At 40.0% G+C, this 17,693-nt stretch overlaps 1 protein-coding gene across 1 annotated transcript; it reads right to left on the bottom strand.

Annotated features, from left to right (window-relative positions):
* Nucleotides 1–7,197: 7,197 nt before the first annotated feature.
* On the bottom strand, nt 7,198–11,916 carry LOC310933127 (interferon-induced very large GTPase 1-like; the record flags this gene model as incomplete). Its single annotated transcript, XM_083896549.1, has 1 exon — nt 7,198–11,916. The coding sequence occupies one exon, from the start codon at nt 11,914–11,916 to the stop codon at nt 7,198–7,200; it is 4,719 nt and encodes a 1,572-aa protein (XP_083752675.1).
* Nucleotides 11,917–17,693: the final 5,777 nt, after the last annotated feature.

Genomic DNA, 17,693 nt, shown 5'->3' with positions numbered 1-17,693 from the left:
TAAATCGAGAGCTTTGCCTTTCGGCTCAGCTCCTTCTTCACCACAACGGACCGATACAACGACCGCATTACTGCGGCCGCTGCACCGATCCGCCTGTCAATCTCACGCTCCATCCTTCCCTCACTCGTGAACAAGACCCCAAGATACTTAAACTCCTCCACCTGAGGCAGGATCTCTCCACTGACCCGGAGGGAGCAAGCCACCTTTTTCCGGTCGAGAACCATGGCCTCGGACTTAGAGGTGCTAATTCTCATCCCCGCCGCTTCACACTCGGCTGCAAACCGCCCCAGCGCATTCTGGAGTTCCTGGTTCGTAGGAGCCATCAAGACCACATCATCTGCAAAGAGCAGAGATGGAATCCAACCGCTCCCGAACTGGACCCCTTCCGGCCCCCGGCTGTGCCTAGAAATTCTGTCCATAAAAATAATGAACAGAACCGGTGACAAAGGGCAGCCCTGCCGGAGTCCGACATGCACTGGGAACAAGTCTGACTTACTGCCGGCGATGCGAACCAAGCTCCTGCTCCGGTCGTACAGGGACCGCACGGCCCTTAGCAAAGGGCCCCCGACCCCATACTCCCGGAGCACCCCCCACAGAATGCCACGAGGGACACGGTCGAAAGCCTTCTCCAAGTCCACAAAACACATGTGGACTGGTTGAGCAAACTCCCATGAACCCTCGAGCACCCTGCGAAGGGTATAGAGCTGGTCCAGTGTTCCACGGCCAGGACGAAAGCCGCATTGTTCCTCTTGAATCCGAGGTTCGACTATCGGCCGAACTCTCCTCTCCAGTACCCTGGAATAGACTTTCCCCGGGAGGCTGAGGAGTGTGATCCCCCGATAGTTGGAACACACCCTCCGATCCCCCTTTTTAAAAAGAGGGACCACCACCCCGGTCTGCCATTCCAGAGGCACTGTCCCCAACCGCCACGCAATGCTGCAGAGACGTGTCAACCAGGACAGCCCTACAGCATCCAGAGACTTAAGGTACTCAGGTCGGATCTCATCCACTCCCGGTGCCTTGCCACTGGGCAGCTTTCTAACCACCTCAGTGACTTCAGCTTGGGTAATGGATGAGTCGACCCCTGGGTCCCCAGCCTCTGCTTCCTCTGGGGAATGCGTGTCAGTGGGATTGAGGAGATCCTCGAAGTATTCCTTCCACCGCCCAACGATGTCCCCAGTCGAGATCAACAGCTCCCCACCCCCACTGTAGACAGTGTTGGCGGAGTACTGCTTCCCCCTCCTGAGGCGCCGGACAGTTTGCCAGAATCTCTTCGAGGCCGACCGGTAGTCCTCCTCCATGGCCTCCCCGAACTTTTCCCAATTTAATTTGTTATTTGATTGTATAAACCCAGCCTGACCTCCTTGAGCTTTTATTTTGGTACATCTGGTGACCGGAAGTGTGAATTTTTGCATATTAGCTAAATTTTCGTTTCACACAAAATATTTATATTTAGACAAACGGCACCTCATATTGGACCGATCCAATAAATATTTTTGGGTATCCCTGTATGAGCACCACATGCTTACATGGTGGTGGACTGTCAGCTATATAGTTGCTGATGTGTGGGTCCCACAATTCAAAACATGAAAATCTCACCTGTCTGATTTTTCTGAAACTCTGAGGAATCCGTCCTTTCTTCTGTGTTTGATTTGAAGTCCACATTGTGTTGTTGTTTTTGCTCATCATTTTCATCCAGTGTCACTCTGCTTCTGCAGTATGGGCTCTTTTCAGAGACCAGGACATCTATTTTCTGCAGCAGTGCTGTTATTTCATCTACATCTGTCATACTTTTTGTGCATGTGTGGTACCTTTTATCATCAAAACCTGTTTTGGCTTTCAAATCTGTCAGTGCACTTTCACTCTCTGCATCTGCATCATGAGTCACAACTGTCATTAAATAAGAAAGTGACTCTTTCCCAAAAGCCTTTTCCAACCACTGCACTCCTGAACTATGTTGGCTGCTGTCCAGACTGTTTGCTAATATCAGGAGAAAAACATGAACTCCCTGATTTAGCAGGAGGTTCTCAGTGTTTTTCTGACCAAGCATGTTGATCACAGAGATGTGTCGACCACACAGATCATACAGGTTGGCTGACAGATGCTGCATATGTGTCTGCTCATCGTTGGCAAGCAAGATATTTTTTGGTCCGATCTCAACAGAATTTGTGTCACCAATTAACACAAGAGTAAACTCTGGATTCACTGGGGGGGAAAGAATGGCACCATGTTAGAAATATTTCAAACAACATTCTAAGAGTTTAATAATGGAAGATAAATACTAAACATATCAGTTTATGAATGTTTGAATTGCAACTGTAAGAATTACCTTTGTCAACCTTCAAAGATGAAGTTATAGTTTTGATTTTAGTCTCTCCTCCTCCTCGCCTTCCTCCTCCTCCTCCTCTTGCTGTGATGTCATGAGTCTCCGCCTCCATCTCAGTGACTCTTCATCTTAACAATCATATCACAAAGCCACTCAGACAAATAAAATACATGCAACAGATGTTACCATTGAAACAGCTTTAGATTCATTACCTATGATCTAATGCTACAGCCCTTGATTGTTTACAGCTCTTGTCTTAACACAGTTGTTCATGACAATGGTCAGCAGGTGGAGCTACCACATCAGTTGTTCATCCCTATGTCAATGGGTTAAGACACAACAGGCCAAGTCAATCTCATAATGTATACTCAACTAAAATATAAACGCACAAACTTGAAATGGTGAACAAAAATAGAATGTCATGACATTTGCTCAGATTCATGATGCATTTGTATATGGAATGATTTGTTTTGCTCAAACCCAGTAGTCCAGAGTCACTTGGCCACTCCTATTGACGGTAATATCAGATTGAGTATTTCAACTCACGAGAGTCATGGAGCATGGCAGAGTGGTGGTCAATATGCGTGACCACAGTACACAAACACTCCTTATGGTCCAGTCAATAAAAGGGCACACCAAAATGTGGACTTTTGTCAGTTGTCAATATGCCAGTGAGACTGTTGGTCTGCACGACAGGCGGATTTCAGCGCAGACAGTCAGGAACCACCTGCGGGAGGTGATTGTCCGAGCACTTCGACCACACCAGGGTCAACAGCCCAGCAGGAATTGATCCTAACGCTCGCAAATTAAAGCCACTTTATTGATAAAGTTGTACTGTTATTTTTTGGATAGTTACTCTGTTTTGTCACATAACAATAACTACAACTTTTTCTTTGTGCGTTTATATTTTTGTTGAGTGTAGTTCTAACCATCAAATGTATATTAATATATCATAACTTTATACACCCAAAATGGATTTCTTCATTCTCTTGTTGGTGTTGTCTGATTCTTCTCCGTAACAGGTTCTTCTATTATTTCTGTCTATTATCTGGGGTCAGTCCAACTTTGAGAAATTCAGTTTGATGCCGTTTCATTCAGATTAACAATGTTTTACCTGTTAGTTTTCTAATGTACTGAGACTGATCGTATTCACCACAGACTAATCAGTGACTGGTTTTGTTGTGGCAGATCCGTTTGTTTTTGAGTTTTTCAAACCCTAAAGCCACAGAGAATAACCAAACCTACAGATATTCACAGATCACAGCCACAGCCTTAAAACCAGTCACCACTTTTACTATTGTGGCTGGTGGACATATAAAATATTTCAAATTATAATCCAGAGTCAGAAAAGAGGCAGGCTCAGCTAGAAATCAGACAAGATCTCAATATGAAATATTTACAAAGATATTTGAACAAAAACTACAGAATAGTTGCACAAACTCACCTTTGTTTTTTTTTCCTGAACTCTCACAGGTCTGGCTGATTTATCACAAACACTTCCTGGTACAATTCTTTTTATAGACAGACAGAGAACAATTTACATGCCTTCGATGGGTGTAAAGAGCTTCTGAAAATTCTGCACCCAAATTGTCACAGTGGTAACAAAAGAACAGGTGGAAACAAAAGGTGACAGTGAAACTGAACTGCCCTGCATGTGATTTCCCCGAAGTCACAAAAGCACTACATATGATTTCCTTGAAATCACATGTTCAAGTCAACTAATATATTTCATTACTACGCATTCACTTCACTGCATATGTTACAGTGTTCAGGGTATGCCTATAGGAAGTCCTCTAGTCAAAGCAGACTAAAATGTAAGTGAGAAATGTATGTGGTCAGCAATGACCCCGGACTGTTGAGAAACTGAGGTTATACATCAAGCAAGAATGGGAAAGAATTCCACCTTCAAACTCAACAGTAAATGTGCTCAGTTCCAAAACACTTATTGAGAGTTGTTAAAAGGAAAGGTGACTACACACAGTGGTAAAAAGCTTTGGAATGTGTTACAGGCATTACATTTAAGTGTTTTACAAAGAGGTGTTCAGAGAGGTCATTTTATAGTATAGAGTCCCTTTTTATTCTGTAAATTGGACACTCTAAATTGACCATAGGTGTGGCTGTGAGAGTGGATGGTTGTTTGTCTCTATATGTGTCCGTGTGATGGCGTGGCGAACTGTCCAAGGTGTACCCCTCCTATCAGCCTATGTCAGCTGGGATTGACGCCAGCGCTCCCTGTGACCCTCATGTGGGCGATAAAGCGGTAGAAGATGGATGGATGGACCCCATGCCTTCTTGGTGACCCTACAGCCAGGCAGGTTCACGCAGGAGGAGAAGGACACCCTGGAGTGGATGAAGGCTACGTTTGGACATGAAGTGGTCAGGTTTACCATGGTGCTGTTCACCTGGGGAGATCTTCTGCTGGGCAAAGACATCAGGGATTTCCTGGAGGAGAACCACGAGCTGGTGGAGTTTGTCAGCAGCTGCCAGGGAGGGTTTCATGTCTTTGACAACAGCAAACAGGACAAGGCAACAGCGTGCACTAAACAGGTTGTGAAGCTACTGGAGAAAGTTGACAAAATAGTGGCTGACAATGGAGGTGGTTGCTATGTTCTTACGTGCAGTCAGTACTGCAGGACTTGGAACTGACTTTGACGTCTATAGGTGTGCAGCCAGCCAGGTTTTATTAGGAGAAGAAGAAGGAGAGTTGGTGAATTGTGTGGGTCAGATCATCTCAATTCTCACAGGGCCTGACTTCCATCTCCTCTTGATTGGGAGTCATTTCCTCTGTCGTCTGCACACGGATCAAGCCCTAGGATTGAAACCCAGCTACAGTCTTTTGGCTTTGCCAAAGGAGAACATGATCTGATTCAGCCTTTTATTTGATACGTTTCAATTTAAGTCCCCAATTCTGAACTTAAACTCCTATTTTTTAACCCTATTTTAATTCATTTCATTTATTTTTTTGGAATTGTATTGCTAATATAGGATTGCAAATTAATCATAACCTCATATTTTTCAAGGCTTCTCACTGGACAATGTTAATTCCCATTCCCATTCACAACTCTGTGTCCTCCTATCATTATAACACACACACACTAATTTAAAGGCATCATGTGTAAATATGTTAAACTGAGGTCATTAACATTTAAAACAGGTACTTTAAACCAAAACCAAAATCCAGTTAATAGTGTCAGTTGCGAGGAAGATTTTTCAGAGCACAGAAACAAAGGAGCTGCACTTCTACACGCTGTAATATAGCTTATCATCATATGTGTCCTACAGTCTATTTTACTTTAATAAACTATTATTGGTCTGGCAAAGATTGAAAATGAAAATGTGTCTGGAGCAGCAGCATGGTCAGAGCGGCACAAAATGATCACATGATCAAAGACATGACGTCAGAGACAGACTGTAAAAACATTATATATGTTAACTATATATTATATATGTTAATATATGCTAATCCTGTCCAAGAGAAAATGATACACATCTGCATCTGAAGTAGACTTTTTCTATACTTTTACATTTTTCATACTTTCAAACTTTTAAAAACATCACCATTAAGTACAGTAAACACAATCAAATCAGAACACAAACAGAGGCTTGCAAGATTAATTCTTTTTAAAAAAAATGTATTTATTATTGTTTTTCTCAAATACAAAACGCATAGATTGAGTCTACAAATGTCCATCCATTATAAACCAGAAGTCATATATACCAGACTTTAAAAAGTCATCCATCACGTAATGAATGTTTCCCTGAAGTCGCTGGTCTGTATCAAATAAATCAAATCAATCAAGAAACCTTACATATTTAAGTTTTTTATAATCTCTAAAGAGTGTTGATTACCAGGACTGCACAAACACAGCTCTTTCTTCACATCAAGACATTAAAATCAGGGGAAAAAAATATAGATGACATGCCCTTTTTCTTTATTTGAAAAAAACACATTATATCAAAAAAGTGTAATAAACAGTGATATATGGAGGGCCTATAGTCCATGTGATGTCAGATGAAATACTCTGATGAATAATCAAAAATCATACATAAACCTTGACTTACTTATATAATACATATATAGTACATGGGGTAATATTTACCTCATGGAAAGCAAACAAGCAAACAAAAAAGTCCACATATTTAATTTCATTTAATTTTGAGCCAAATAACAAAACAACAAAACTGGATGTGAACAGATAAAAATATTCCATGTTCCATAAAACTTGCTCCAGCTTCTCCCTCGACCTTCATATGGAAGATAAAGTGGTAGAAAATGGAGAGATGGATGTTTGACAAAGCATATTAAACAATAACATGACCAGAACAATGGATTACTTTTCATTTACATCATAAACTGAAAATCAAACCACAATAAAAATAAAATCTAATAAAAACGGTCATATTAAGGTTACAATAAAAGAATAATAAGTCATCCATTCATTTCAAATGACTGACAAATGTCAATCAACATCTATTTTCTCACTTCAAAAATGATTTATCGTGTCGAGGTACATATGTCTGTACAACAACAAAAAAACCAGCAACCTTACAACCGCAAAAGGCTAAAATTATAAAAGAAAAAATGAAAGTTTTTATGTTCATGTCATAAATTAATTAATATTTCTTTATATAGCAAAAAAAACAAACAAAAAAAAACTGAACATTGCTCTTCTGGTCTTTTTCCTTTAAGTTTTGAGTTAAGAAGATCTTTACATTTTCATGAAACTGCCCTCATTTCTATCTCCATAGTAACCTGTGACTCATTTCATTTGTGTAAATTCATTAAAGTCATTCTTGGGGGAGTTTGTGTCATGAAAATGATTCAAAAACACAACAGTACGATGAGCAGAGCTGCATTTGTCTGTGGCTCCTCACAGACTGAACATTTCATCCAGACTTTTTATAGCTTCTTCTTTTGAGATTTTTCCCCAGTCTTCAGGAATTTCTCCCCTTTTCTGAAATTTAAATGTGTAACATTCTTCTAGTTGCTTTTGATATTGCCATACAAACCATTTCCAGTATGGCAGTTCAGACACATCAGGGGTAATGTTCCAACTAGCAAACCTTGGGTCAGCAGTTCGGTACTGTTTATAGGGAATGGACTTTTCTGAATCATGATCAGGGTAAAAGCTTCTATCACTGGCAACGTTTGTTGTGCAGAAATCAACTGCCATCTCCTCTGTGCCTCTGTAATGCCAACCCTTTACTGCCTGGCATCGATGAAAAGGTACACTGTGTTCATTAGGGCTGTGGTCTTTCAGGGTGTTGGTGCAAACAGCTGCACAGAAAGGACACTCTTCCCAGCAACAATTGCACAACTGATCAATGAGGATTTCCTCAGGCTTCTGTCTGCATTCCTTCATTTCATCCAATGGGAGTTTGTTTGTTTCTTCGATGACGGATTTAAATCCTGTCTCTGTTTCCTCCTTCAGAAAGTCAAAGTTGGTAATGTCACTGAAGTTTTCTGAAGAAATATCACCAATGGTCAGTTCCTCTTTTAGCAAACTGGAAAATTCCTTCAGCCACATGTCTGTGCTTCCTTTCTGGGTTTTGACATTTTCCGATGCAGTAAATAAAGCTTGATTTACCACTTTTTTGATGTCTTCAGCATTTTTTTTCCGTATATCCATTGCTCTGTCTTTATGATCTGTGAAGATATATTTCATCACTTGCTCTTCTATATAAGACTCTACTTGTTCTCTTGGCTGCTGAACGTACTTAATGTAATCTTCAAATCTGTCTTTCTCTGCCAGTGACTTCAACACATGTTTCTCCAAGACTAACCGGTTCCCACTGAATGCTGGGAAATTACATCTCATTTCTCCAGCAAGATCAATGGCAGTCTTAGTAAAGACTGCCTGAGCAGTAGAAGATCTTAGTTTTTCACAGATCACTTTTCCAAGCACAACAGCAGAGGAGTGTCCTTTGCAGAAGCTTTTAAAAATATCATAATACTGTGTTCTCTTGCCCTCAAGGTAAGCGATGGCATCATTGTTGATCTTGAATTTCTTGTGAGACTCTGAAAGCCAAAGTGTTGCTCTGTCAAACACATACAGTAAGAGGTCAACTTTAAACTCCTTTGTTGCAGTGCATTTCAGCTCTGCTTCAAGTTTTGGTACTTCTTGTATAACATTCTTGGCCACTTCTTGCAAGTAAGTTGATTGGTAACCTCTTGTGGCTACTGGTTTGGTCTTAATATTATCAATGGACTGTTGTTCAACTCTGGCAATGAAGGATCTGATGTGTTCATGGTCATGATAGAAGAAGTTCTTTATCTTTCCATACCACGTCTTTGGAGTGATGTAATCAGAATAATTCCCACACTCTGGTAATTCTTTATGTCTACCACAGCTTTTGGAGTCACGTATGAAAGAAAATTCAATGCCAAGGTCAGTCAAGACTTTGTCCTGTTCTTTTTCAAAGTTGATGTCTACAATAGGTTTTGTACCTGCAGTCAGTTCGTCCATCCAGTCTTTCCAAACATGGTCAAACTGCATTTTTAATTCCTTTTCATCTTGTCTCTTGTCTTTTAACTGATGAGCGAGTTCTTTGCTCTTCTGCAGAAGCTTGTTCTCAAACCCTGTCTTCTCATCATTTACCTTCTTACATGCTTTCTTCTGTTGGATAACTTCATCCAATTTTCTTTTTGTTTCCTTTACCAGTTCCTCGTGAAAATCTTTGATTTTGCTTTCAAATCGTCCTCTCCACTGAACCAATATTTCTTTGTCTTTGTCGTGATCAAAATACTTTTGCATTTCTTCTTTGGTTTCTTCATAGGTTTTGCTCATTTTTTCATAAAGATGAGTGAGCTCAACTTTGTCAGTATTTCCATTTTCAATGCAGTAATACTGCTGGTTTTCAATGGTCAACATGTTGCTCCTCAGGTCCCAGGTCCATTTCCCAAACTGGACCTCAAGATTTCTGTACACTGCAATTTCCAATGTGTTTTTGAAATTGAAAACAAAGTTTTCTTGCAGAAGGGCATTCCAAAGGTCCTGGATGTTGGTTTTAAACTGTGACAGAGTAATCCCAGCAGAATCTTTAGCTTTAGAGAGGATCATGTTCCTTAGCTCCTGGACACTCTCACAATAACCTGGATTTGGAGGAGCCATAGGTGGACTTCCCTCCCATAGTTGGGCAAGGTATTTCACATCCTTTTTAACATCAAATGCAATGACTTCACTGAAATATTCCACATCACACACCTCCTCTTTGGCAGCAAGTTGGGCCATCTGGTCCAGTTTGTCTTGCAGACGTCTCTTTCCATCCATGGTTTTCTCTGCAGCTGTAATATCTGTAATATTCTGGTGAACAAACATGCAGCTTGGAGAAAGATTAACTTTCTTCATCCTCATGAAGGCCTGTACAACAATCTGCAGAACATCTTGCATATCAGCTGGATTCTCACCAAAGATGTTGATCAATGTCATGTTTCCCAGACCAACAACAAATGTTGCCAGTTCATTGTCACGGTGAAGAGTGGTATTGCCCAACTCAAGAGCACGTAGTCCTTCAGTGTCCACCACAAGAATGTAGTCAAACTTGAACTCCTGCTTGACCTCCTCAGACACTTTAACCAGCTGCATGAAGGCTCCCTTGGTGCACCTGCCAGCACTCACTGCAAACTCTAACCCAAACATGGCATTTAGCAATGTTGATTTTCCACTGCTTTGTAGTCCCAAAACTGAAAGAACGAAAACTCTCTGATCACCAAGTTTTTTGATGACCTCATCTAAAAGACTAGAGATCCATGTCAAAGGGACATTACCTGCATCACCATCCATGAGCTCCATTGGGTGTCCTGATATCATCAGCTCTGCAGCAAGCTCAGGGTACTTAGACCAGTCTGCATCTCTGCACTCTTGTTTCTTCTGAGATTTATGGGCTTCATAGATCTGCCCCATTTCTCTAAAGATGTGCTCCAAGCCAAACGTTGCTGACTGGAGTTGTGTTGATATTTGTTCAAGCTCAGTTTGTTTGCTTTTTAAAGATTTGTCGTGTTTCTTTTTCAGAGCCAAGACCTCAGACCACTTTTTATCATAGGTTTGCAGAATTACAGACAGATCAACATGGTCATCAAGGAAGATCTGAGTCCATTTCAGGAAATACTCTCTCTCAGTTGATGACAGAGAAGAAAGATGACCAGTAAACAGCTTCATCAGTTCACTACAGGATATTTTGCACTGATCTTGGCGTATTTTCTTCAGTTCATTTTCCTTTTTAGATTTCTCAATCTCAATCTGTCCTGTCAGCTGGTACAGCTCTTTACTTATTCTGCTCCACTCATGCCACAATTGGCCTTGACAAGGGAGGAATTTACTTTTGATTTCTGTGGGATCCTGTATCTTCTCAAGCAAACTCATCATTTCCAATGCAGCAGATTTCCCTTTTTGGCAGACTGTGTCATCTTCATCCACTCTGATTCCAGGGACATCTGCCATACTTTCAAGCTGGAAGGATGTATGTGACCCATGCAAAATGTCTCCAATGATTGTTTTCAGTTCTTCAGTAACATCTGAAAGACTTCTGTCTTTTAGACCTATTTTGTATCTGCCCTGTTTCTTCTGATCTTTACCACCGTCAGTATCAGTAATGAGAATAATGAGAGGCTTTTGACGTTTACAGAGAGCCTCGATTACTCTCCAACTTTTGTGACCCTTTTCCAGAGTTGGTACAAGAACAACATTAACTGAAGATTTTTCAATAAGTATGTCACGCTGTTTCTCAAACAACAGAGCATCACCATGGAGATTACAGAAGGCAACACAGTCATTGAAGGCATCGTTGCATTTTCCAGCTGGGCAATACCAGGCAATCTCTGCCATGCCATCCACCAAGTGGCGAGTTTTGTTGTTTCCTTGAAGGTGTCTGTGAAAGAAAGTGTTGTGACGGTCGTTGATCATCGTGTTCATCAGCTGAGATTTTGACACTGTTGGTGAATCCAGTCGCAAAAATGACACCATGGGTGTCTCAGCTTTGCAGATGGGCATGCTCTTCGTTATTGTGCTGTCAGTTTGTTTTGTATCAGTTGTCTTCCAGGTTTTTGTTATTTTTCTGAATGTCCAAAGAGGACACTCGATATCCATTGTGACTGGGTCAGGAACAAGCAAAGGTAAAGCATACTGACATTGTGATAGTTTTGATACAATGTTCTGCTTAAGGAAGCTGTCTGAACAGTGAAATACTGCCATTTGAATGTCCATTGGATGCAAATTAATCTCTCTTTTTTGTTGTTCAGTGTCTTCACCTGTGCTCAAAAAATCATCTATATCACCTGCCCATCTGTCGTCTACTTCAGCACTATCAGACCCTTGAATGAGATTTTCGCTTACCCCGAGGATCTCTTGTTTAACAGGAATATATCTGGCTCTGTAGTCCAACATGAGAAGCTTGTGAAGAAATGTATTTGTTAAATCTTTCTCTGAAGTGACATGGTACTTTTTCATAGCTGGACCAACTTTGAGAAAATCATCTGTAGACAACTTCTGTTGATGTTTGTCTTGAAGATCAAGTCTGAGCAGTGTTTCAGTTACTCTTTGGTGTTGATTTTCCTTGTCGATGTCCTCAGAAATCTTGACAGAATTTGGCATTTGTCCGACCTAAAGATTAAGTTACGTTCTTAAGTATGTAAGTAATAAGTAATCAGTGTGTGTTTGCACCAGAATCATAACATTTTACATTTTACTACTCTATGACTAATTTAAATTCATATTGACACATTTTTACAAAATAATCTGCATCACCTCATGATTCATCAATAGTATCTCGATCTGTTCTTCTCTTTCTGATCATTTGTAAAGTGCATCCAAAAGCATGAAAAACATTCAAGTTACATAGGAAATGAAAACAAATAATCTCTTCTAGTTTCTTACCTTGTCCTTATTTTCTTGTATAACCTCATCTGCAGAACCTACGGTGAAATTAAGATTTTCATTAGAAGAGCTGGAGCACACATAAGCAGAAATATTTTGAATGTAAACAATTTTACAAAAATATTTTATTCAGGTGTTTTTAAGTTGAATTCAAAGATTTAAGCACTTGAACATACATTATCGTGATAATAACTACCTAATCTAAACTACTAAACTATTAAACTATTATAATTCAGGTCAAAACGTTTACATCAAAAACAAAATCTCACCGAATATCTGATGACAGAGACGTTTGAGCCAGCGGATCATTTCAATAAGACAGACCGAGGTAACGCTGCTCTGTGCCGGGCACTGCGTGCGCACCGAGCGTCCACAGAGATGGAGCTGACCACCTCCGAAAACATCGCTGCCTAACTATAAATATGACATATCTTAATACACAAACCATATTTTTGAATTCTAAAGGACTCATATCTCGCGTCAAATGGTTTTAAAACTGCGTTCCGGGACACAGAAAAATATTTCTTCATTTGTTTTCTGTGTTACGATGGTCCGGCGAAATGCATTCTGGGATATATGGATTTCCCAAGTTCTCAAGTACGCTCAAGTCACCGGCCGATGCATACTTGGTAAAACAGGCGGAGCGGAAACACTTCTGAACATGTTTTTTTTTATTATTTTGGTGTTATTATCACGACAGTGTATGTTTAAGTTTATTTCTCCCGCTAGGGTTGTTTTAATTTGTTATTTGATTGTATAAACCCAGCCTGACCTACTTGAGCTTTTATTTTGGTACATCTGGTTACCGGAAGTGTGAATTTTTGCATATTAGCTAAATATTTCGTTTCACACAAAATATTTATATTTAGACAAACGGCACCTCATATTGGACCGATCCAATAAATATTTTTGGGTATCCCTGTATGAGCGCCACATGCTTACATGGTGGTGGACTGTCAGTTATATTGTTGCTGATGTGTGGGTCCAACAATTCAAAACATGAAAATCTCACCTGTCTGATTTTTCTGAAACTCTGAGGAATCCGTCCTTTCTTCTGTGTTTGATTTGAAGTCCACATTGTGTTGTTGTTTTTGCTCATCATTTTCATCCAGTGTCACTCTGCTGCTGCAGTATGGGCTCTTTTCAGAGACCAGGACATCTATTTTCTGCAGCAGTGCTGTTATTTCATCTACATCTGTCATACTTTTTGTGCATGTGTGGTACCTTTTATCATCAAAACCTGTTTTGGCTTTCAAATCTGTCAGTGCACTTTCACTCTCTGCATCTGCATCATGAGTCACAACTGTCATTAAATAAGAAAGTGACTCTTTCCCAAAAGCCTTTTCCAACCACTGCACTCCTGAACTATGTTGGCTGCTGTCCAGACTGTTTGCTAATATCAGGAGAAAAACATGAACTCCCTGATTTAGCAGGAGGTTCTCAGTGTTTTTCTGACCAAGCATGTTGATCACAGATATGTGTCGACCACACAGATCATACAGGTTGACTGACAGATGCTGCATATGTGTCTGCTCATCGTTGGCAAGCAAGATATTTTTTGGTCCGATCTCAACAGAATTTGTGTCACCAATTAACACAAGAGTAAACTCTGGATTAACTGGGGAGGAAAGAATGGCACCATGTTAGAAATATTTCAAACAACATTCTAAGAGTTTAATAATTGAACATAAATACTAAACATATCAGTTTATGAATGTTTGAATTGAAACTGTAAGAATTACCTTTGTCAACCTTCAAAGATGAAGTTATAGTTTCGATTTCAGTCTCTCCTCCTCCTCGCCTTCCTCCTCCTCCTCCTCTTGCTGTGATGTCATGAGTCTCCGCCTCCATCTCAGTGACTCTTCATCTTAACAATCATATCACAAAGCCACTCAGACAAATAAAATACATGCAACAGATGTTACCATTGAAACAGCTTTAGATTCATTACCTATGATCTAATGCTACAGACCTTGATTGTTTACAGCTCTTGTCTTAACACAGTTGTTCATGACAATGGTCAGCAGGTGGAGCTACCACATCAGTTGTTCATCCCTATGTCAATGGGTTAAGACACAACAGGCCAAGTCAATCTCATAATGTATACTCAACTAAAATATAAACGCACAAACTTGAAATGGTGAACAAAAATAGAATGTCATGACATTTGCTCAGATTCATGATGCATTTGTATATGGAATGATTTGTTTTGCTCAAACCCAGTAGTCCAGAGTCACTTGGCCACTCCTATTGACGGTAATATCAGATTGAGTATTTCAACTCACGAGAGTCATGGAGCATGGCAGAGTGGTGGTCAATATGCGTGACCACAGTACACAAACACTCCTTATGGTCCAGTCAATAAAAGGGCACACCAAAATGTGGACTTTTGTCAGTTGTCAATATGCCAGTGAGACTGTTGGTCTGCACGACAGGCGGATTTCAGCGCAGACAGTCAGGAACCACCTGCGGGAGGTGAATGTCCGAGCACTTCGACCACACCAGGGTCAACAGCCCAGCAGGAATTGATCCTAACGCTCGCAAATTAAAGCCACTTTATTGATAAAGTTGTACTGTTATTTTTTGGATAGTTACTCTGTTTTGTCACATAACAATAACTACAAGTTTTTCTTTGTGCGTTTATATTTTTGTTGAGTGTAGTTCTAACCATCAAATGTATATTAATATATCATAACTTTATACACCCAAAATGGATTTCTTCATTCTCTTGTTGGTGTTGTCTGATTCTTCTCCGTAACAGGTTCTTCTATTATTTCTGTCTATTATCTGGGGTCAGTCCAACTTTGAGAAATTCAGTTTGATGCCGTTTCAGTCAGATTAACAATGTTTTACCTGTTAGTTTTCTAAATGTACTGAGACTGATCGTATTCACCACAGACTAATCAGTGACTGGTTTTGTTGTGGCAGATCCATTTGTTTTAGAGTTTTTCAAACCCTAAAGCCACAGAGAATAACCAAACCTACAGATATTCACAGATCACAGCCACAGCCTTAAAACCAGTCACCACTTTTACTATTGTGGCTGGTGGACATATAAAATATTTCAAATTATAATCCAGAGTCAGAAAAGAGGCAGGCTCAGCTAGAAATCAGACAAGATCTCAATATGAAATATTTACAAAGATATTTGAACAAAAACTACAGAATAGTTGCACAAACTCACCTTTGTTTTTTTTTCCTGAACTCTCACAGGTCTGGCTGATTTATCACAAACCCTTCCTGGTACAATTCTTTTTATAGACAGACAGAGAACAATTTACATGCCTTCGATGGGTGTAAAGAGCTTCTGAAAATTCTGCACCCAAATTGTCACAGTGGTAACAAAAGAACAGGTGGAAACAAAAGGTGACAGTGAAACTGAACTGCCCTGCATGTGATTTCCCCGAAGTCACAAAAGCACTACATATGATTTCCTTGAAATCACATGTTCAAGTCAACTAATATATTTCATTACTACGCATTCACTTCACTGCATATGTTACAGTGTTCAGGGTATGCCTATAGGAAGTCCTCTAGTCAAAGCAGACTAAAATGTAAGTGAGAAATGTATGTGGTCAGCAATGACCCCGGACTGTTGAGAAACTGAGGTTATACATCAAGCAAGAATGGGAAAGAATTCCACCTTCAAACTCAACAGTAAATGTGCTCAGTTCCAAAACACTTATTGAGAGTTGTTAAAAGGAAAGGTGACTACACACAGTGGTAAAAAGCTTTGGAATGTGTTACAGGCATTACATTTAAGTGTTTTACAAAGAGGTGTTCAGAGAGGTCATTTTATAGTATAGAGTCCCTTTTTATTCTGTAAATTGGACACTCTAAATTGACCATAGGTGTGGCTGTGAGAGTGGATGGTTGTTTGTCTCTATATGTGTCCGTGTGATGGCGTGGCGAACTGTCCAAGGTGTACCCCTCCTATCAGCCTATGTCAGCTGGGATTGATGCCAGCGCTCCCTGAGACCCTCATGTGGGCGATAAAGCGGTAGAAGATGGATGGATGGACCCCATGCCTTCTTGATGACCCTACAGCCAGGCAGGTTCACGCAGGAGGAGAAGGACACCCTGGAGTGGATGAAGGCTACGTTTGGACATGAAGTGGTCAGGTTTACCATGGTGCTGTTCACCTGGGGAGATCTTCTGCTGGGCAAAGACATCAGGGATTTCCTGGAGGAGAACCACGAGCTGGTGGAGTTTGTCAGCAGCTGCCAGGGAGGGTTTCATGTCTTTGACAACAGCAAACAGGACAAGGCAACAGCGTGCACTAAACAGGTTGTGAAGCTACTGGAGAAAGTTGACAAAATAGTGGCTGACAATGGAGGTGGTTGCTATAGCAATTATTTTATTTGTATTATATATGTTTTATGTGCAGTCAGGACTGCAGGACTCGGAATGTCCATAGGTGTGCAGCCAGCCAGGTTTTATTAGGAGAAGAAGAAGGAGAGTTGGTGAATTGTGTGGGTCAGATCATCTCAATTCTCACAGGGCCTGACTTCCATCTCCTCTTGATTGGGAGTCATTTCCTCTGTCGTCTGCACACGGATCAAGCCCTAGGATTGAAACCCAGCTACAGTCTTTTGGCTTTGCCAAAGGAGAACATGATCTGATTCAGCCTTTTATTTGATACGTTTCAATTTAAGTCCCCAATTCTGAACTTAAACTCCTATTTTTTAACCCTATTTTAATTAATTTCATTTATTTTTTTGGAATTGTATTGCTAATATAGGATTGCAAATTAATCATAACCATATTTTTCAAGGCTTCTCACTGGACAATGTTAATTCCCATTCCCATTCACAACTCTGTGTCCTCCTATCATTATAAATATCAAATTACTGTCATTTTCACCACTTTTTATATGCATGTAAACACACACTAATTTAAAGGCATTATGTGTAAATATGTTAAACTGAGGCCATTTACATTTAAAACAGGTACTTTAATCCAAAACCAAAATCCAGTTAATAGTGTCAGTTGCGAGGAAGATTTTTCAGAGCACAGAAACAAAGGAGCTGCACTTCTACACGCTGTAATATAGCTTATCATCATATGTGTCCTACAGTCTATTTTACTTTAATAAACTATTATTGGTCTGGCAAAGATTGAAAATGAAAATGTGTCTGGAGCAGCAGCATGGTCAGAGCGGCACAAAATGATCACATGATCAAAGACATGACGTCAGAGACAGACTGTAAAAACAGTATGTTAACTATATATTATATATGTTAATATATGCTAATCCTGTCCAAGAGAAAATGATACACATCTGCATCTGAAGTAGACTTTTTCTATACTTTTACATTTTTCATACTTTCAAACTTTTAAAAACATCACCATTAAGTACAGTAAACACAATCAAATCAGAACACAAACAGAGGCTTGCAAGATTAATTCTTTTTTTTAAAAATGTATTTATTATTGTTTTTCTCAAACACAAAACACATAGATTGAGTCTACAAATGTCCATCCATTATAAACCA

Source organism: Microchirus variegatus (assembly GCF_963457635.1).
Source record: "Microchirus variegatus genome assembly, chromosome: 10".
Lineage (NCBI taxonomy): Eukaryota > Metazoa > Chordata > Actinopteri > Pleuronectiformes > Soleidae > Microchirus > Microchirus variegatus.
The sequence above is the reverse complement of the archived record's forward strand: the minus strand, read 5'-3'. Positions and strand labels throughout refer to the sequence as shown.